Raw genomic sequence first — 22728 nt, 5'->3', positions numbered from 1 at the left:
CAAACACGACCCATTAAATTATAGGCCAATATCCTTAACCAGTACGTTTTCCCGAATTTTTGAACACATTATTTCCCAAAAAATATTTAACCACCTCTTCGACTTTAATTTATTAACACCAAAACAATTTGGCTTTGTTCCCCACCAATCATCAGGAATTCAACTATTAACATGTTTTCATACTTGGCTAATAACTTACTTAAACAATAAATCAGTCACAGTGGTCTATACTGACATCAAAAAAGCTTTTGACTCTGTGTCACACATTACATTATTAAAAATTATGACTCAATATGGTTTTGATGATAAATTGGTTTAGCAAATTTTTAAATAGTAGGACACCAAGTGTACTCATTAACAACACATTATCAGATCCTCTGAAAATTCACAGTGGAGTACCACAAGGTGGAGTCATTGGTCCTCTTCTCTTTTTTTTTTTAATTTACATCAACGATATCACTTTTAATACTATCATTCAAAGCGAAATAAGTCTATTTGCAGATGACACAAAAGTATTTAGCAAGTCAGAAACTTCTTTACAAATAACATTAGATAATATTCACGAATGGCTAAAAACAAGAAAACTTGATTTAAATTTAGAAAAATGCCAAGTTCTAACCATCAATAAAAATAAACCCTTCCCTATTAACCTTTTAATTAATAAAACTAAAATACCAGCAGTAAAATCTTTTAAAGACTTAGGAATACATATATCTGAAAATCTAAAATGAAACAAACATATAAGTTATTTATATAAAATTGCTCAAAACTCATCATATCAAATACTTAAAAGTTTTAAGACCAGTTCTGCTAGTATTCTTACTAAATTATTTAAAATCTACGTTCGCCCTAAACTCGAATACAATACTCCAATATGGTCACCCTATTTAAAAAAAGACATTATTAGGCTTGAGTCTGTGCAGAGAAATTTTACCCGTTTTGTTTGTATTAGATGCAACTTATCTAATACCTCATACAAAGATAGATTGGTGAAACTCAGATTGGAGTCTCTAGAGTATAGAAGATGGCAGTTTGACTTGATAACTCTTTTTAAAGTTGTTAATGGTAAATATAAAGAATTTTTCAATAAGTTTTTTGTTTTTTCTCTGACCAATTATAATTTGAGAGGAAATTATAAAAAAATAAAATTTAAATATAATTTTAATAACAGTCAGTGGCAATATTCTTTTTTCTGCAGAACAATAAATACGTGGAATAAGTTACCGCAGGATGTGGTTTTGTGTGGGAGGGTGGAACAATTTTGATTAAAACTAAAAAAAATCGATTTAAATAATATAAACACAAGTAAAATACAGTGATTAACAACTAAAAATTCATTGTAAAATATTAGTATCACTAAGATTAATTTTTCTTCCTTACGCCTTCCCCCTACAGATTATAAGTTTTTATATATAATTTTTGTAAATGTGTAATCTTTTTTAGTCTATGCATAAGTTTTTATATGAGAATTTATTTCGTTTTGTTCTATGTGCATACTAAGTTATTGTTTATCATGCAGGACTATTTGTTTGTAATTTTTGTACTATGTTATTTTTAGATTTTAATTTTCATTGAATGTAATTTGTTTGTTTCTTTTTTCGTGTGTATTGTTTAAGCGGCTCAGGTTTTAATGCCCGAGTCCATCTTTGCACAATAAACTCCAATAATAATAATAATAATAAAAAATTGAAAACTTTTAGAAAAAGTACAAAATAAGTTTCAAATACTTGTTGTTATTTTTTTATGGTAAAAAACACTAATCTCAAACTCTACCCTCTAGTTATAATAGTAATGTTAAAAACTAAATCTAAAAAGTTAAGAGTAATCCATTAACCTTTTATCTAAAAGTAGATTAATAATTTTACTGTGAAGAAAACACTTAATAGTCTTTTTTTCTTATTAAAGATGCCATTATCTGTGAAACTAAAGAATAACTAAATATCTTACTTTTCTTTTTGTAAACATTTTTGTTTAATAAAAATTTAACTAAGGTTGTAAGCAAGTGAATTTTAACTTTTCATACAACTCTAAAATACTCTTTCTGATTATATTTAAGTGCTAAGCAATAGTTAAAAAAACATGGATATTTTTAATAAAAAACCTTAAGAAATCGGTTGATGGAAACAAACAGGGTGGCCATTTTATTTTGAAAAACCTGGAGTTTTGAACAATTTTTTTGATTTTTTATCAAATAACAGTTAGAAGGCGCGATTCTTGTTTTCAACCAGAACCTTATTTTTGCAACGTTACTGTCAAACTAAATACTAAAACAATATTTTTCTAAGGATCAGCTTGAAATTCAAACAATATAAACATGCTGGTCTTCAGTAGTAGTTATACAAACATTCATAACAATGTGAGCAGTATCTTTGAAAATATTAAGGTTCATAGAAACAAATTTCTGTTATGATGTCTTTGTACTGACTTGAAGTTTAAAAAATATAATGAATGGTATTTGATAGTATCTAAACAAGTTTACATAATTATATGTGCAGTATCTTTCCAAAAAGGATGTTTTAATTTAGAGCTACAACTTGCCTTCTCCAGTAAGAATTCTATATATTTTTTATATGTAAATAAAAAAATAAGATTAGAAAAAAGGAAACAATTTTACTTTATTAACAAATAAATTAAATGATATTCAGAGTTTGTATACTTAAATGTTGTTGTATTTATTAAGTTAACCTGAGTATTATTTCAGTAATTTTCTACCTTTATAATATATATTTTTAATTTTATTTATACTAAAAATAAAAGAACAATATTTTTGTTTAAAAAAACCTTTAAATTTCTAAACCCTAGTGGCCACCCTGAAAAAAGAAAATCTTTTCTAATAAACATATTGCACTCTCCAACTTACATTCTTTATATCATAAATGTTACTTTCAATTTCATCAAAATGATAAAAAATTATCTGATAGCTAAGATAAAGCTCTACAAAATATGATAAACTTGCAAAAAATTAAAAACAAGGCTATTTACCATGTAGCATCATTTTTATTTTTAAAGTTTTTACATTACTTAAAAATTATGGGATTGGGTCAAATATGCACAAAGACATTTTTGCACACAGGGTCAAATATGCAGGAAGGAACATTTTTGCACAAAGGGACATTCTTGCACAAAGACATTTATTCACAAAGATACTTTTGCAAAAAAATGAAAAATATAAATAAAAATTTATGAAAAAAACAAAAAGATCAAAAAGATAATTTGATAAAAAGAAACTAAAAAAAATAAAAAAGTTACCGACCATGGGTAAGGGTTGGGGTAACAGTGATACTAAAAATAAAATTAATAAAAAATTAAAGTTATAAAAAAATAGAATAAATTGTATATTTTTTTAATTTAGTAAAAGTGTCTTTGTGCAAAAGCAACCCTTCATGCAAAAGCTACCCCTTCTGCAAAATTGAAACCTTGCAAAAGTGTCTTTGTGCAAATTTGAAACCTACTTAAAAAGTGTATTGGTGCTAATGATTAAATTTTTAAATGTTATTATTTTAACTTTAATCAATGTAGTAAGATATTAAAAACAGGATACCGATGTTTTTCAATACTTTTTCAAAAACTACTGCACCACTTTAAATATTTACATACTTATAAAACATAAGTTTTTATTTAATACATATTTACAAACTTACATAATTCAATACATCACAAAAATAGTTTTTTTTAACTACTTTTTAATACAAAAGATAAAGATAAAAATTACATTATCACTTTATGAATAAAAATCTTTAATTTTTTCATAATATTACATAAAAAGTTATATCAATAACTAATGAATTATATAAAAATTATTCTTTAATTTCATTTGTAAACTCTTTAATTTTAGAATGTGCTCTAAAATAAGTAAAGAGGAAGAATTAGATGTCATGTTGTCTTTATGGCAGCATAACAACTTTGAAGCTGATAAACCAGGAAGATGTAAGCCAAATGAAAAAGCACAAATGCACTTGAGTAATATTTTACAAATGTCACTTTCCCTTGATGACGAAGATCCAACAATAAAATACGAAATAGCTAAAGAGATGAATGCTTATGGGAACATAATTGATGGTTTATCTAAAAGTTATTTTATTTTGTAATCTAAACTGTAGTAAGATTAAAAATTGCTTATAAAAAATCATTTTTATGGTACTAATTTTTTTATTTGTTAGTTATAAATATAAAGCAGCTATTTTTATAAACAGTGTGTTATTTGTTTCTATTTTGTATTTTGTTTAGTGTGTATTTTGTTTCTAAACACTATTTAAAAACCATTGTTTATTTAGTCTGTTGTTTTTTTTTTAAACTTTTGCCTAAATTCATATATAAGTTAAAGTATTGTTTAAAGTTTGTAACTAAAGAAAATTTCTTATCTTTTTCAACAAATTTTTAGAATCAGATAAAGAAATTGGCCTTGACAACTACTCGGAAGCTGTTTTTCAGCAGACTGACCAAGACATGGAAATTCATAATGAAAAATGGACAAGTTGCTTGGACATAAACAATGTAATGGAGTGGCCAGAAGTGAAAGCTTTCATTAACAAGCCAGATCAGTGGGAAAGTGATGTTGAGAAAAAGTGTGGTAATATTAAGTAAGTTAACAAAATTAAACTTTCACAGTACCTAATATTATCTGAAATTTATGAATTATTTTGAGTAATAGTTTGATTATAAATAAAATATGTTTTAGTTTATTTTTTTAAACATATAGAAATGCAAAAATATTCTCCAAATTATTTATAGTATTAAAATTTTAGTACTTAATTTAAGGTTTATGTTTTAAATATACAGTGATAAACTATTTATGTTGCTAAATTTAATATATAGATAGTCTGTTTTAAAATAATTGATTAATAAAAAATGGATTAGTGTGATGCTATTACGGTACTTTATCCTTAGGGATATATTTATATATCCTAGATGATAAAGCAGCTTGTTCCAATCCACTATTTATGATGCCGAAAGGAAGCACAAAGAGCTCAGAATTTCTTAAGTTTGTCTAAAAAGCAAACGTCATTGACCTGTATAAAAAGCAGCACCAAAGCTGTTCAAGGTAAGAGAGGATCTTAAACACTCCAATAAAAAAAGGCTTAAAGTAATTAAACTTATTTGTATTAAATTAAATTTACCAAATGTTTTTTTGTGGTTTATTCATAGTATGCAGATATATGTAGCTCATTGTTGACTAACCAGATGCAACACGTTATAAGGGGTGTGAATTAAATTAAATTACTTCAAATGGTAAAATAAAATATTGAAATATTGAGCTATAATGAAACTGCAAAAACATGGTATAATAAATTATGGGTGATTACTGTATTTATGGTACCTTTTGTTATTAATCACCATCTGACATCATCACATTATGCAGCTGGTGTAATGCTGTATATACTTTTGTAGTAATGTTCTTTGAAGATTTAATTGTTCTTCATTGTTAATTTACAAATTCAGTTACTCTTCACTAATATTTTAGTTTTGGAAAACGTTTTCTTTGTCAACATTAGCTTACAATTCATTTAGTATTTAAAATTAAAAATTTTGTTTCTTAACTTAATTGTTTGTACTGCAAAAAAGTTTAATACTTTATTTATTTCATTACTGTAGTTAAATATTAAGCATAAAAAAACAATTATATTCTAATAAATGCATCATTGGTTTTTAAATTCTGTATCAGTAAAAACTGTATGAAGAGACGAATTTTTGTTTATTGTTAACTTAATTATTTGTACTAAGACAGAGTTAAAAAATGTTTGTTTACTTTAATACTGTACTTAAAGCTTAAGCATAAAAAATATTGATTACATACAAATAACTGTAATATATATTTTTTATGTCTTAATTAAAAAAACTTTATGGCGAGATGAATTTTTCTTAAGTAGTGGCATTTAATGTTTTTTGTTTTGAAATTTCACAATAGTGTTCTACCAGATCTGGATCAGTTTTTTAAATTTGGAATCGTGCCAGATATGATTTTAATTTTAAATTTGCATCTGGCTGGATCCAGATCAAAAAAGCTAGATTAGGATCTTGGACCTGGTAGACCACTATTCTATAAATAGATTTTTGAGTACTTGACAATGTTATACTATAAAAGTGAGTTTGAAATTTATTAAATTGATTTAACCATTCGAAAGTTAGTATAAACAACAAACACCTATAAATCATAAATAATCTGAATAAAAAATTTATATATAATGTGATAACAATAAAATAAGAAAAACATTTTGACAGACTTTTGAAACCAAAAATGTCACCTGTCCAGTCAAGCTCTACAAAATTCAACTTCAAAAAAGGCTTATCACCTGCACGCGAGAAACCTTCATACCAAATGCCAAAAATTCGATCTCAATTTGAGTATAGCTCCTCAGAAGAAGATGAACCTCATTTTACTGCTCAACTAAGCAGCCGATTGCCAAAGAAAAGAAAAACTGAAATTGATCCAAGAGAAAAAAGTAGGATTAATTTTTTCAATTTCCTTATGTTTTTGTTTTTTGTTTATACTTACTGTAAATACATTTTAATAACCTTAATGTAAGCTGCAAAGTTTACTTTTAAACTTGTTCGAGATTAAGTTAATATTTTATTGAAATTAATTATCCTGATAAGTTTATTTCTAATAGTTTTCAGTTTTTAAATTTTTATTTTATTATAAAAATACAGAATTAATGTTTGTTCATTGAAGAAAATCAAAAGAGCTTTATGAAAAAAAGAAAATAAAATTAACTTGTAACAAACTTTATACTATTAAAATTTAGTTTGCAAATAGTTATTAAAATAAAATTTTTATCAATGTTTTTCATCTTTTTTTTCGTAATATAACTTTAGAAGTCATATGTTTTTATTGTAAAACATACTTTCCTTTTTTTACCAACTGTTTAATAAAATTTAAAAGTTTTTAATATTGAACATGTTTTAGGTGAAAGTTTCCGTTCAGCAAGAGATCAACTTGCAATTGAAGAAGCCTTAAAAGGAAACAAGAGACCTCATCCTAGCAACAGTTGGTTAAACTTTGAAGACTCATTTGTTATAAAATTAGAATATATTTCAAGAATTTAAAATTTCAGAATTGTTTTAGCTGTTGTCAAATAAAATAAGAATAATTATTGTCAATTTAAAGGTTTTTTTAGAAAAAGTTGTTTATATAGTTTTTATTTATGATTTTACAAAAATTTCAATAAGATATACAAATCGTTATTAAATAACCTTTTCAGATACTAAAAAAAGCCTTGGATCTAGACCTAGAGGACAGTGTTACGCCAGGTTTGTACCACCCAGTAGAGGACAAAACGAAAATGAGGAGAAAAAAAAAGTTAATTTTTTTCATAAACACTGTATAAATTAAATTAAAAACAAGAATAACAATATATTTTTTATTTTTTTAAAACTTTAATTAACTAAAAAGTTTATAATCTTTACAAAAAAATTTACCATGAAATATTGTTTTATTTATTTTTTAGTTAGCTTTAAGATAACTAATCGTTATTTATCTAGTACAGAATCCACGCTAAAATCTTAAAAACTCTGTAAAACAAGGTAGTATAAGTAACCTAAAGCTGTCAAAAGAAGGGCTTGTACATTTTAATAGTTTTAATTTGTTTCTAATTTTTTCAAACTGCACGTTTAATAGCAAATTAAACTAATTAAAATTCATCTAATAAAAAACAAAATTGATTTTTTTTCAAAACTTACACTTAAAAGTTTGTATTTATTAAATTGTGACTTGTGAATGAGTATGATTAAAAACGTTATTTTCACTAAAATATAAAAATTAAAAGTGATATACAACTGTTTCATTCTTTTAATACCTTTTTGATATAGGCAGCGGAAACTAAAGAGCCTGAGCATCCAAAGTTGAAAGGAATTGAACCTCAACTGATTGAACTTATAAAAAGTGAAATAATGGATCACGGAAATCCTATACAATGGTCTGATATTGCTGGTAGTTTTAAAATCATTGTTTTGTAATACTTTTAAATTTATAATTAACTAAAAATTTTCTTACTTTAGTCTTAAAAGTCAGCATAATTTTTCGTGCAGTTTAAAAAATATTTTCAACATCATTTTGGTTTTCTATAGTAACATTTCTAACTTATATTAGAGCATACATAAAATTGTTGTTTTATTTCTTAAAACATAAGTTTAATAGATACTACTAAACTTTGCTATGTGCTTTCGTATAGTTTGATTTCTACCTTAAGCTTTTAATTTTTTTTTTTTAAGTTTTTAAGACAAGTATTTTTACTTGTAAACTTAATTTCAATTAATTTATTGAAAATAATTTTATTAACTAAAACCTTCTGAACAAATTAAACTGTAAGATAAATTACTTTAAAAAAATATTTCAACAAAGTATATCTTTGTTGAGATTCTTTTGTCATTAGAATTGTTGATAATGGTCAATTGACTATATTCATAACAAACTTTGTGTACAAAATACATGAGTCATAGCATTTATATTATAACCGACACTAATGATTTTTATTTATTTTAAAAGTATACATTTGGTTACTCATATAAAAAGGAAAAGCTTACAGTAAATCTAACTTTATATTTCCAATAACAGTACTATTTTTTATATATTTTACTCTTAGGATTGGAGTATGCAAAAGAAACAATAAAAGAAATAGTGATATGGCCTATGCTTAGACCTGACCTTTTTACAGGATTGCGTGGTCCTCCTAAGGTAGTTTTTTAATAGTTGATCTACAATACGATAGTCAGTAAAGTATTTGTATCCTCTAATTACATGCTTTCTACTCGTAAGCTTAGGCTGCTTGAATATTTTTTTTAAATAAGATCAATTGTTTCATGTAATTTTTAACTTTTTTTGGTTTCTATTTTCAAATGTAATAGAACGTTACCACTGTTTTCTTTAATTTTAGATATTTAAAGTATATTTTTGGGAATTGCCTTAGGAGCAGTTAAAATTTTTCTTCGAGTTAATTGAGTTCAAGAATAAATCTTAAACTTAAAAAAAATTAATTATTTTTTGACAATATTTAGTTGGGTTTTATTTTGTTAAACTGTTTTTTGAGTAAGATACAACAGATTTGGGTTGAAAACTTAAAAGTTTTAAATATATGTTTTATTTAAATAAAAAACAGTTTTATTTTAAATAATTTTAATTTTTAGATTAAAAAACTATATAAAACATATGTAAAATTTACGTAAAATAGTAAAAATATCAAAAATATCGACCTAAATAAGTATACAAATGTTTTTTTGTTCTACTATATAGTTTTCAAATGGTGACATAAATAAAAACAATATATAAAACTACTTTACACTTTATTAGATAAATAGAACAGCTAAATTTGTTTAGAAACAGTTTTATAAATAAATTATAAGAATCTTTAATAAAACATTGACAAGTATATTTAATCATTTACACAAGCTAAAAAGTTAAAAGTACAAAAATTTCTGTTTTCATTTTTGTAAAAAAATTTAATATGTTTTTAGATGTTTCAAACTTATAATGTGTAATCGTTAAAAACTGTTAGTTCTATTGGTGATAAAAAAGTTCAACTCAGGGTTAAACATAATATATATATAAGGCATTAACTTTTTTAATATTTTTTTTTAGTTTTTACTTGTATGTTTTTGATGACTTGTGTTTTCATTAGTTGTTAGGGTTGCAACCATGTATATTTTATATTGATTTTGTCCTCAAAATTAAACAACTTTCTATCTTTGTTTTATGTTTTCAAATGCTTAACGTTTTTGATTAAATCTTAAATGTAGCATAAAAGCTTATGCAACATTAGGTGTTAATTATAAATATAAATTTTGTGGATTTTAATGCTTAGTAGAAACCAGGGTTTCCAAAACTAATTTTCATAAACACCCCCTTTACTAGATATCGCCTATTTACTAGTTATTTATTTACTTTTTTGACCCCTTTGTTGCCCCTTGATAGCCAAAATTGCACACTTTGTGAAAAATTTATAAAACTATAATTAAACTGATATTTAAAAATATATTTGTTTAAATAAAAAACTAAACACTTTTATAAAATACAAAATATTAGTTGTTAAGGGCATAGGGGGAGGGGGCCAAACATGTTTTAAAACTAAAATAACATTGGCTTTTATATAAAAGCTTAAAGTAACTTAAACTACGAGCCAGTTTTAATAGAATTGAAAAATCTTATTTAACTTTTTAAATATTGCAATTTTTCTAAAAAGTTTCCGATACAAATGTATAGACCGCAATTTTTTCAGAGTCAATCTTCTTGAAATTATAAAATCTTTAGAAATATATTTTCTCCTTAATTTTTTGAGCTAAAGACCTCTAACTTTCAGGAAACGCTCCTTTTATAGTTTAAAAGACTTTGAGTGTTGCAATTGTAAAAATATTTAAAAATAGAAAATTAGATAAAATAACAAAACAATAGGTGGTTTTTTTTATAAAAAAATATCTTTCAAAGTTAAAAAAATTTTTGCGTTCAATCTTTTTAAAATCTAAACAGTATACTTTCTATGAAAATTTTAAGAATATTGGTTTAAAAATGAAGGAGAAAATAAATTTTTAATGAAATAGTCTTTTTCGCGTTTTTGATTTGCGCCTTCCATAAGGAACCTAAACTAGTTTCAGTGAGCGCAGGTTTCTCTTTACGGATGAAGTTCGTACAATCTTTATAACAACATGCACAAACACTTTTTTAAAATGATAAGATATGTTTCGGTTAAAATAAAAACATTAACGAATTTAGTTGCATAATAAAACTAAAATAACCATGTAATTTTATGGTATTATATTTAACCAACAGGGTATGCTTTTGTTCGGACCACCAGGCACAGGAAAGACATTGATTGGAAAGTGCATAGCGTCTCAGTCGAAAGCAACTTTCTTCAGCATTTCCGCCTCATCGCTTACTTCTAAGTGGATTGGACAAGGTGAAAAAATGGTCGGTAAAATAAATAAATGGTAAAATAAAATAGATGGTATTTTTTAGGTTTAGGTTCTTATTTACTTTTATTAGTCGACTGATATTTTCCATATAAAATTCAGTTTAAAACGTTTTGATATTTTGTATAAATCACCACTTTTAAGTACATTTTTTACGCTATTTTTTTGGCTTACATACAACTCGTAATCGGACTTGTATACAATTTATGTTGTATACAAACAATATTATACAATATTTGCATTATTATTATTTTCAGGTGAGAGCGTTGTTCGCAGTCGCACAAATAAACCAGCCTGCAGTAATATTCATCGACGAAATCGACTCCCTGCTTTCTCAACGATCTGAATCAGAACATGAAAGTTCAAGGCGAATAAAAACAGAGTTCTTGGTAAAACAATATAATAATACTAGGCTAGATTGTAGTTAAAATACTTTTTTTTACTTAATTTCAAGTTATTTATATTTAAAAAAAATTATATATATTTGAGTTAAATTGTTAAAAAATACTTTGAATTTCTAAATTTATTAAAACAGAATTAAATAAACTCAGTATTTAATCTGTGTGGCTAATAATGTTATTTACGACTCCTGTAGCTACTACAATTAAAAAAAAAAGAATTAGAGAACTCAGATTAGTTTAAATGCATATTTAAGAATATCTTAAACAAACATAAGTTTACTTTTGCTCTATACCTGGTATATAAAATTAAAAAAATTAAAGCTTTAGCTACGCACAAACGTAAAAAGTGTTCAATAAAACGTGTAAATTTAGCATTATAAAGGTAAGACAAAATAAACATACAATTAAAAACAGTAATAACATAAAACTTATTTTAAATGTGCGTACAAAGGTTTAGTCTTATTTTGCTTCAAAAAGTTGCTACATTACAAAGAGAGTAAAGTTAAATTTCATAAAAAAGCAAATGAATGAACAGATCAAGTCTCATCAATTTTTAAATCGGTTATTATGTCGTCACACAGGTTCAATTGGACGGAGCGACGACATCCAGTGACGACCGGATACTAGTTGTTGGCGCCACCAACCGGCCACAAGAAATCGATGAAGCGGCAAGAAGGAGGCTGGTTAAAAGACTTTACATTCCGCTACCGGAAAGTGGCGCTAGAGAACAGGTTTGTGTAGATATCAATATAAAAAAATATCTTTTTTTTTTCTGTAAGAAATTAATCAATTTTGTTTATTACTAAAATAAGCCTTTTTTTAGTAGTATTGAAACGCTACGAAATTAAATATTAGTTTATAAAAAATAATCAACTCTATACCAACCGTTATGTAGTTTTTCATATTGGGTAATTTTTATTGTAAGGTGAAGGCTGTGTGTTTTGCAACTTTTAAACTGCTCTAAGGTTTTGTTTTTAATTTAAAAGGTAAATTTTTGTGTAGATTGTACAACAAACTGTGGAATAATCATTACAAATAGTTTAGCTTTTTAAAAGTGTGAGTTTTATTAACTTATTTGGAAGTGCACGCAGTAAAGTTATATAGTGTTGGTATATTGTGACAGTTTTGTTATGGTTAAAATCTTATATTCTACAAAAAAAAATGTTCAAAAGCTTATTGAATTATATTTATTTTTTTATTACTCAGACTTTTTTTTTGGAAAACAAATTTTCTTAAAATATATCATTTTTAGACTATTTTAAAACTTACGATCATATTGTCCAATAGTTTTAATCATATAATTTTCAGATAATAAGAAAACTTCTTGACAAACAAGAAGGCAATACAGACATGACATCATCTGATATTGGGACGGTTGTCCAGGCAACTAAAGGGTTTTCTGGTGCTGACGTAACCAATCTTTGCAAAGAAGCGGCATTGGGACCAATCAGGAGTATTCGAGTTAGTCATGCGATCTGTTAAAAATTTGTATTTTTAAATTTTCAAAATTCTAAGTATTTATTTAGTATCAAATTTATGCTTGGTTTAAATTTATAAAGTTTTGTTTTAGCTTTTATTCCTAGAATAAAAAATACATATTGAAACTTAAAAAAAAATTTTAGTTTATATAGTTGTTTATAGTTTAATTGCATTATATTTAACTCATTTATTTAAATAAAAGTTAGTGGATTAATAAGTTATTTAATAGCTGCTACTAAGTATAGCTTAGTTGACTTAGTATCGACCCAGGCAAGATTTTTTAAATACTGTATATCAAAAAGTTTTTTTTTCTACAAATAAAAAAAAAACATTAAAAAATACTCTAGACAGGGTTGTTAAAAGTCTGGAAACCTGGAAATACGTGGAATTTGATAATTTAAGCAAAATAGTTATACGATTTGTAATTAAACTGACTATAAGCATAGCAAACTATTTGGGTGGTGAATATAATCAAAAACATGGTACATAACAGTGGCGTCGCGTGGTATTTTTTTTAGGTGGTGCAGAATTTAAAAAAAAAACCCTAACTTTAAAACTCTTTTTTTATCTTAAATAAAGACTTTTTTCTAGAACAATTACATTAAATTGCTAATGTAACTTGGGAAATTTTGTTTAAAAATAAAACATTTATTTCTTCAAAAAAAAAAAAAATTTAAGAAAACAACTTAAAAAAAAAAGTAAATTCTTTGAAAATTAAAGCAAATATAGGAATATTAAAAAAAAAATTAATTAATTTAAAAGACTCAAAAAATTTTAGCTTACTTATGAGTATTGATTTTTAAGAAGGCTTTAAAGTTAAAATTAACAGTAGAAAAAATTTAGACAAAACAAATTGTTATTATAATGAAAATACAGCAACTTTAATAGTTTTTTTTATTTTGCCTCAACTTTATTTAAAAAATTTTTGATTAAACATCATACTAAGAATGGTTATTTCATTAATATTTAACTTAACAAAAAAATAAATGTCTTATCAGACTTGGCAAGGAAATTAAAAAGTCTACAAACAAAAAAAAAATTTCTTCACTACAAAAAAAGAAACACTTTCTTCACAATTTGATCTTATTTTATGTAGTTTTTACAAAGCTACAAGATGCTTTTTACAGATTTTAAAAATTCAATATATTCTTTTAGATATAGCTGGTCAAAGTCAAAGGCAATAAAAGGTTCCTTATGGGAGGCACAAACTAAATCAGCGCTTAAAAAAAGTGTTTTACCCCCCCCCCCCCCTCTTTTATGCCCTTAACATCTACTTTAGAATTATTTGTTAGAAATTATTTTATAAAGTTTTAATTTTACTACAACTCATCTTTTATAAATATAAAAAATTCATATTAACTTTTGAGATATGGTAACTCACAGTCAGAGGTACAAAAGAATCCTTATTAATATAATATAAACTCAAACAACAAATAAATTAAATCACTAAAACCATATTTTTTTTTTTATAAGTTGGCCTCAAAATCTTTAGATGTTTCTTTTATAAAAAAAAAACAAATTGCTGAAATAGATATTTGAAACACTAAGAAAAAAAAAATAACAAAAGTTTTTTTTTTGTATTTATAAAAATATATATTGATACTAAAAAATTTAAATTTCTTTTTAACAAAAGTAAACAAATTTTATAAAACTTAGGATGAAAAAGTTTGATAAAAATTGCTTTAAGAATGATGGAGAATATAGGTTTTTAGTAAAATTGTATTCTTTTGCTGTTTTGATTTGCTCCTTGTATAATAAATCATTGTACTCTCTGGCTTTGACCGGTTGTAACTAAAAGTTTAATTGGAAATTTCAAGTTTATTAAAGAGTAACTATTAGCTTTTTGAAAAAGTTAAAATAACAACAACATGTAAAAAAGTGCCTATAAACCTTCCCCCCCCCCCCCCCCCCCCTTACCCCTCACTATTTTGCACTTTTTTTTTTTACAAACATTAAGATTTTTATTAACTTTTTTTCTAATTTTAATGTCTTTTTTTGGAGGTTTAAAATTCAAAAGTTTTTAAGGGTATCTTTTCTTTATTTAATTTTAATATGTTTTTCATTTTGATGACAGTATTTTTCTCAGGAGCTCAACTTTTAAAGTTTAGTTGGTGAGGCTTTTGAATTTTTAAAGAATTTTAAAGATAATTTTTAAATAAGTAACCCTTATAGCAGTAAAAAATTGGTTAGTTAGTTTTCATGTGGCCATAGGGGTAAAACACTTATTTTTTAATTTTAAATAAGCTTGTTATTTTCAGAGTAAAAAACTAAAACTGCTTTAGTCAGCCTTAATATTTTTATAATTTGGTCTGTTTTAATTTATCTTGGGTCATCTTGATTTTTTAACATTTCTAAGTTATCCTGATTATGAGGCAAGGCAACCATGTTTCAACAATTTTATCTAAAACTTTTGCTTTGTTTATGAAAAAATTAAACCAAAAGTCATATAAAGTAGACTAAACTTTCCTAAAATGTTAAACTACTCTAAGTTTCTAAGTTAAGGCTATTTACTTTATTTAAATATGTGACTGTTTCAATAATACTAATTTTCATTTAATATAAATCTAAATTATTTTTCTGTAAGAGTGAACTAGAAGTTTATATTAAACTTCTTATTTTTTTTTCAGAACTTAAAGTTTACATTTAAAAATAATTTAATTAAATATTTTATTAATTTTATGGTAACAATAATCAGTTATAATTAAGTTTATGTATGCAGATTAAAATAAAAAATCGAATTTCTTAGACTTTAGTGATTTAAGGTTCTTATCTTTTTTTTCTTTAAATATTTCATTCATGACAACTTTTGTTCTTTTATTGTCCAGTTTTAATAGAAGTGATCTGTTAAATTTAAAAAATCATGTGGGTACATAAACTCAAGTTTAATCCTTTGCAGTAGCTTAGCTTTGTTTTTATTTTATGTTTACAATAGCTTGTAGATGATACTTAAGCATATCCTGTTTTAGGGAATTTTAAATTTAGTTTACTTACCGCAAGATATTGATTTTGAGGTAATTCTTGAAGAAATTTTGCTTTTTTGAGTTCATTTGCGGCAGTCAGCTAAGAGTTTGCGGCAGTGAAGTGGGCAAAATGGTCGTTTTCAAAATTGAAGTTTTTAAAGAGATTTCGTTCTAAAAAATAACGAAAACGCTACAGATACTTACAAAATTTCAAGGTGGTGCAGTTGCGGCAGTGCAACACCCCACGCGACGCCCCTGGTACATAAGTACTTTCAGTGTCTAAAAATTACAAACAATTGCAAAGTCAAAGCTAGGATAGAAAAATATAAATTACTTTGTTTGGAGATAGACACAGTATAATGAATAATAAATTTTCTGCGAATAATTTATATTTTGTGAAGAACATAAATTTTTGTAGAAAATGTGCTTTTAAAAAAATTTCCTAAGAAAGAATTTATTTTTATTTTTTAAGATAAACACATTTTTTAAATTAAAACATATTTTTTAGGGTTCTAATGTTTTTCTACTTGCGATAAACTGTATTGTTGTAGATCAAGTTATCTTACCTTTTTCTTTAAAAACTGTAACAGTCGATAAGGTAGTTTTTTTAGCATTGAGCAAAATTTTTTAGTTAAAGTCTATCGTCCGCATAGTCTTCCAATTAAAAAAAAAAGAAGTTGGTAGCTTGATAATGATAATTCTAGAAAAAAAAAGGTTTTTCGAACAGAATCGCCATTGTAGTTGCATCAATCAACGCTAATTAACAAATATTAATGAACTAAACATTTGAATGTGTGTTTCTAGAAGGCTAAAAAAGAAGAAACCAGTTTTATGTAGTATAAATAAAATATTTATTAAAGCTTTATTGAATATAGTTATTACAATTTTGCTTAAAAAAGTGGCTATTATTACTATTAGTTTGGATTCAGAAAAAATTAATATCTCTGTTTAAATTTGTTGTCTTCTTTGCTGTAAAAATACTTGATTAAGTTTTTATCATAAAAATTAAAATAAATGAAAAATTTTAAAACGTGAAAATGTAATACAAAAATGAAAGGTAAAAACTTGTAAAAACAATGTTCTTATCTTCGTTTTAAGAAATAAAAACATACTTAATTTAATGTCTATCTAAAAAGATATTACTTATTTTTGTCAGTAAAGTTCAACTATGATTTCAAACAAACCCTTTTCAAACAGAACATGGACATAGCAACTGTAACTAAGGACGACGTTCCACCAATCAGACTCGTTGATTTCCAAAATGCATTGAAGCATGTCAAATCTAGTGTATCACCCAACGACCTTAAACTTTACCTAGAGTGGAACAAAACTTATGGTTGTGGCTCCATTTAAATTTGTCAGTTAAAAGTTATTTAGTTTATTTGGCATTAGTGCATAAAATCATAGTTTTGTTTTGTGTCCGTGGTATTATACCGTTTTTTAACTTAGGCAATTTGAATTTAAAAAACATTATGTTTGAGCTTCTTGTGTATTGAGCTAATGTTTGGAAATTAATAAAAGTAACTAGTAACTCAGTTTTATAATGTTTTATTAAGTTTTTTTAAAAAGTATGGTATATTTAATTTTTAAACTAAATTTTGTAAAATGTCGTAACAAATCTATCGGAGCTCTAAATAGTTTTTATTAATGTTTTGTTTAAAATACATGATGATATTAGTTGTTATTTATATATATTTTTTTGTTTTAGTTATATATATTTTTTTTTGTTTAAGTTTGTGTTTTTATGTTTAGTTCAATAAATATATAATGTGTCTGATTAAATGATTTCTCTGACCGTTTCATTCGGTTTCATTTTTAAAGTTTAATGTTTTTTTTTCGGTAGTTTTTTAAATAAAAAAACATTCTTACTTCATTATCTACCAAAAAGTATTACTAGACACAATTGTTCCATAGTAAAATATATTTGAAAAAATATTAAATTAACAACTGTTCTTAAAATTCAAAAATTATTATTTTTTATTTTCTAAAAACATTAACCTTTCAATTTGTTATGATTTATTTTCATAACTATATTCATTATACCACTCATCTGTTTTATTTTCAATTTTTATTGTGAATAACAGTAAAATTATTTAGGTTTATTTAAGTAAGAGTTTTTAGGATTTATTAAGTAACGGTTTATTTAGTTCAATAAAGATTTATGAACTAAAAGGGTTGCCAAAAAACCTGAAACCTTGAAAAACCTGGGATTTGACGATTTAGGGTAGAAAACCTGGAATTCTAAACAATTTTTACACGTAAAGTAGTATAACTTTGATTTTACACAAAATATCTATCATACAGATAGCTTTTTTTTGTATCATTAATTTTTTTTTAAACTTATTTTAAGTAGCTTTACAGTTTTTATTAATGTTGTTATGCTATTCAAGACATTTTTTACCTTGAACTTAATTTTTTACAAAAAAAAAGACCCAATAACCTGTACTTTGAAAACATGAAAAAAAATTCTAAAAATACTTTTGGCAACGCTAAACTAGATAATAAAAAGTATACTGTTTTTCAAAACAAACTTGTTTATATTTATTGTTTTGTAATCTAATTGTTTTAAATTTGTTACAAACAAAACAGCTGTTTTTGTACACAATAATTTATTGACTTACAGCGTTTTAATACACTTATGGATGTTTGACTCTGTAGAGCTGTTCATATTTTGTGGGCAGCAAAACACCGTAAATCAATAAGGTATTGCGTACAAAAGCAATTGTTTTAATTTTCCACTTAGCTCCGCTTGTTTAGATCTCTAGGATTAAGCACATTTTTACTAAATATGTTATAATTATCAAAATAGTTTATTTTTGTTTATGTTTTTTTAGCTTTGAAACATACAATTGTCAAAAATAAATCTTTTGGTTAAGTTTTTCAAGCAAGTATTTTTATTTCAGTAGTTTTTGGTTTGTTAAAAACTTAATTCTAGTGCAGGTCTGCCACAAAGTCAGAAAAATCAGGAAAAGTCAGGAAAAAAAAAGACAAAATTCTAAAAAATTGGGGTTTTTTGAAAAACAGTCAGATAATTTGATATAAACATGCTCTTATTAAGAAAGTTTATCATCACTGCATTTTGCTTTCGCAATTCATCTTTTTTCAAGGTCTAATTGAATTTTTAGAATAAATTCAATTAGTTTATGATCTCACGTGTGTATTTACTGAGTGGTAGAGATACTGATAGAGCTGTTTATTGCAAATACATCAATCTTACATAGATTGTTTAAATGATGCGATTGAAGTTATATGAATGAATCCAGCAAAAATAAAAAACTTTAGTTTCAACCTGTATAAAGTTAAGATTGAAAGCTTAGAATAATTTTAAGTTTTTGTTAATGTACTTTTTATTCGGTTACAATTAAGAATTTAATAAAGAAAAGTCAATTTTTTTCAGTTCAATATTGTGCAACCCCGTTTAAGCTTCTATCGAAGACCTTATAATTTTTATTATCGTGTTTAGTTTTCATTGGGAATTTTTATTCGAAAACTTATGTAAAAGTAAGTTATAAGTAGGCTAGAACAACTATTTTGCTAAAAGTAAATTATGAAGCATTCTATAAAAAAAATGAAATCCAGGACTTAAATGTTGTAATTCGAAAAATAAAAAAGAAAGTTGCTCAACAAAGTAATTATGTACCAGAGACATATTTTTATTTTATTTATATAAGCAAGTAAATTACAAGTATATAATCTAAGGATTAGTGTTCTAATTAAAAGCGAAAAATCTAAAATCCTTGTCAAAAATTTTATTAAAAATTATCATTTTCTAATCTAGTTTAGATTTTTTTATAAGTATATCTTAATAATATTAAAACATTTAAAAAAATCCTTATACCTATGTATTATATAGGATCTAGTTTACAAAAAATAAAAATCAAACTAAAAAATTATATGACAAATCTGAATATTTTATTGGTGCTTATGCTTTCTAAAAGTTATTTAGACAACATAAATTTATATAAGTAAAAACAATTATTCCACGTAACTAATTATTTTCTTTGAATAAATAAAGTTAATAAAGAAAAAATAGTTGCGAAGTCGACCAAAGTAATTTGTAAAGTTCAATCGAAATTTCACATTTAAAAACTATCTTTTGTAAACTATTTGATTATAGTAAGATAAACTTAACAGACAAAGCATTTAATTGCAAATTAGAGGGTAAATATTTTTTTTTAAACATACTAATAAGTTCCCTTAAAAAATTAGATTTAATATAAGGGAATGTCATCGATGAGTAGAAAATGCAAAACATATAATTAAAAACAACAACTATTTAGGCTTTAATCTACAAAAAATCAAAGTATAGTGTACATTTAACGAACATTTTATTTTTGAAGACTGTAGTAGTTTAACTACGGAACAAATTTATTTTTCAAAGTTTGACTTTTTAGCTGATAATTTAGGGGAGCGAAATTTGAAAACTGCTGTTTTTAGAGTGTAGCTTTTTAATAGCATATACGAGATTTTAAAACTTTTAAAAAGTAATTTGTATTCTATTGATCACAAAAAAATAAATGCTTCAAGATATAATCAAATGATTTGTTTATAAAAAAATATTGATTGTATAGCTACATATCACTTATTTACTTTAAGTAATTAAATTAAAAAACTTAGCATTAAAAGATTTTACTTTTAGAAAAATTAAAGATGAAATAAAAAAGGAAATACTAAACAGATCATGACGTTGAACTTAGAGAAACTACACGTATAAAATTTATGTCAACAAAAAACATCGACGAAAGTCTGCAGAACAGAAGTCCGGACTTTCGTTTGCCGTGAGACAAGCTCAAATTTAACAAAAGGGTTGATCATGCCAATTTGATCATCAGACTTGATGATCGAATTGGCATGATCAACCCTTTTTTTATAAAATTTAAGTGGTTAAAATAGTTTGCATAGAATATCAATTGCATATTAACTTGTTTTTAATTATAAAAATGTTTAAGTTGCTAAGGAAAAAAAAGTTTTATGAATGTTTTTTTAAAATCTGTTTTCAATTATAAAACTTTTTCAGCTGTAAATATGTATCTACACTTATAAGTTTAACTATGACAAGATAAACAATTTAAACAATCACAAAAAAATACACTCAAACTGTTTAGTACAATAATTAAAAAAAATATTAAAATTTTTAGCTTAAATTCTTTAAATTTTATGTTTTACATTTTTTTTATTAATTACTTATTTGACTATTTTATTTTTTCGAACAATTATAGCAAAAACTTAGTTAATATACTTACACGAAAAGTTTTAATTTTTTAATAGTCGAAATTAAAAAGAAAAAGGGCAGAGAATACAAAAGATAATAATTTTATTAGTTTTTTTTAAAGATCTTATCAATCATATAATACATTTTCAAAATATTCTTTAATTAAATGTATTTAAATATTTTTCACAAAAGTAATGAAAATATTTAACTTAAACTTTAAGTACTGGCAACTTTAGTTTTTGTTACACTATTGTTACGATACCAATTCCACTAATTAAAAGTTAACATTCAGTTTCATAGTAAGTACATCTAAAATAAAGTATAGTAATTGAACTATTATTGTATTTTTAAAGGTGATTATATTAGTCAAAAATATGACATAAGCTTCTACAAGTTAAGCTAAGTGATTGTAAACCAATAAAAACATATATTTAAAGATATAAAATTTCAAGTTAACTAATTAAAAAGCATAGTGGTGAACAAATGTGACAAATAAAAATGCTTACTTATACTTAGTGTTAATAAAAATATCAGATTCTAGTAAGTTTGTCAAACAATTACTAAAGTGAAATCTGAGTGAGTAAAAATGTATACTTATTTAAAAAATATTATCAGTATTGCAACTAGAATTCTTACAGTTAGATTTATTTTAATACAGGATTTAAGCAAACACATCTTTGGAAAAAAATACTGCTTTTAAAGGGGAGTTTTTAAATTTACTTTTTACTAAGTTCGAACTATTTAGTATTAATAAGGTTAAAAGAACGATAAAGACGTGAAATTAATTTTTACTGCTAATGTTGTAAAATATTTAATTCATAAAATATATAAAAATGCAAAAACTGGGTCGCAAGGCATATTTTAAGATATTTCTACTGTTTAAACATCTACGATCTACTAAGATAATTTTTTAGATGTCAAAGAAATAGTCTGTTATGTTTTAATTAACTAACAAAATCTCTTTTTTCTATAAATGACCTCATAAAATGAACCCGATATTAATAATAAAATTAAAGCAAATGAATAAAAAGGGAATATTCTAAGTTTTATTGAACAAATTATTCACTAGACTGGTAAATGGCTTTATTTAGATCATTTAGAATTTATAAACATAAAAACTATTTGTTTAAAATTAAAACTATTTTTTGTCAAAATTAAAAGTTTTTTTTTTTTTTTTTTTAAATTAATGAAAATAAACTATAACAACTATTTTATAATTAGCCAAAGCAAAAAAAAAAAGTTTATTGAACGATATTTCACTCTGTAACAAAGTTTAAAAGTACATAAGTTTTATTAAATAAATTTAAAGGTTTTTAACGTATCAATTTCAACAAAAAAAGTTTTATTTTTCCGTTTGAAATGTTGTATTTAAAATTTTGATTACTCTACTAGTTTGTAAAAAAAATATAATTTCCAAAAACTATGTGATAAATACTCTTTAAAAAAAAGTTAATGCTAAAAAAAAACTTGTACTATTGTTATAGAAGTACACTAATAAACTTTATATTATTATATTATATAAAAGTAGCATTTTTGAAGTTTATTTTTTAGCATCAGTTTTCAATTATAGTTTACTGCACTTGTGTATTTTAGATAGTTGATAAACTGAAAACAATTTCTAAGAAAAATGTTAACTCATCTTTTTATTTATAGCTAAACCAAAAGAAAAAAATTACCTCCTAAGGCAAAAAACTTATAAAAAGAGAATTAACATGAAAGTAGCTTCAGTCAGTAATATAGTTTTTTATTATTATAGAGTTTATTATTTTTAGTTTATATA

General features: G+C 24.5%; 1 protein-coding gene across 2 annotated transcripts; it reads left to right on the top strand.

The window, feature by feature from the left end:
- The first annotated feature begins 3924 nt into the window (after positions 1-3924).
- On the top strand, positions 3925-17171 carry LOC145834204 (fidgetin-like protein 1). 2 transcript variants are annotated; one of them, XM_082941580.1, is made up of 12 exons: positions 3925-4059; positions 4382-4580; positions 6220-6440; positions 6905-6985; positions 7200-7297; positions 7807-7927; positions 8580-8671; positions 10757-10894; positions 11154-11285; positions 11879-12028; positions 12606-12758; positions 16934-17171. In XM_082941580.1, the coding sequence occupies exons 1-12, from the start codon at positions 3951-3953 to the stop codon at positions 17087-17089; spliced, it is 1650 nt and encodes a 549-aa protein (XP_082797706.1). In that variant the 5' UTR covers positions 3925-3950; the 3' UTR covers positions 17090-17171. The 2 variants fall into 2 exon arrangements, with proteins under 2 accessions (XP_082797706.1, XP_082797707.1); XM_082941581.1 differs by lacking the exons at positions 3925-4059; positions 4382-4580 and adding an exon at positions 4913-5041.
- The last annotated feature ends 5557 nt before the right edge of the window (positions 17172-22728 follow it).

The sequence above is a fragment of the Thalia democratica genome, chromosome 4, assembly GCF_965202585.1.
Source record: "Thalia democratica chromosome 4, ktThaDemo2.hap1.1, whole genome shotgun sequence".
Classification (NCBI taxonomy): domain Eukaryota; kingdom Metazoa; phylum Chordata; class Thaliacea; order Salpida; family Salpidae; genus Thalia; species Thalia democratica.
This window is presented reverse-complemented; position numbering and strand designations above follow the sequence as displayed.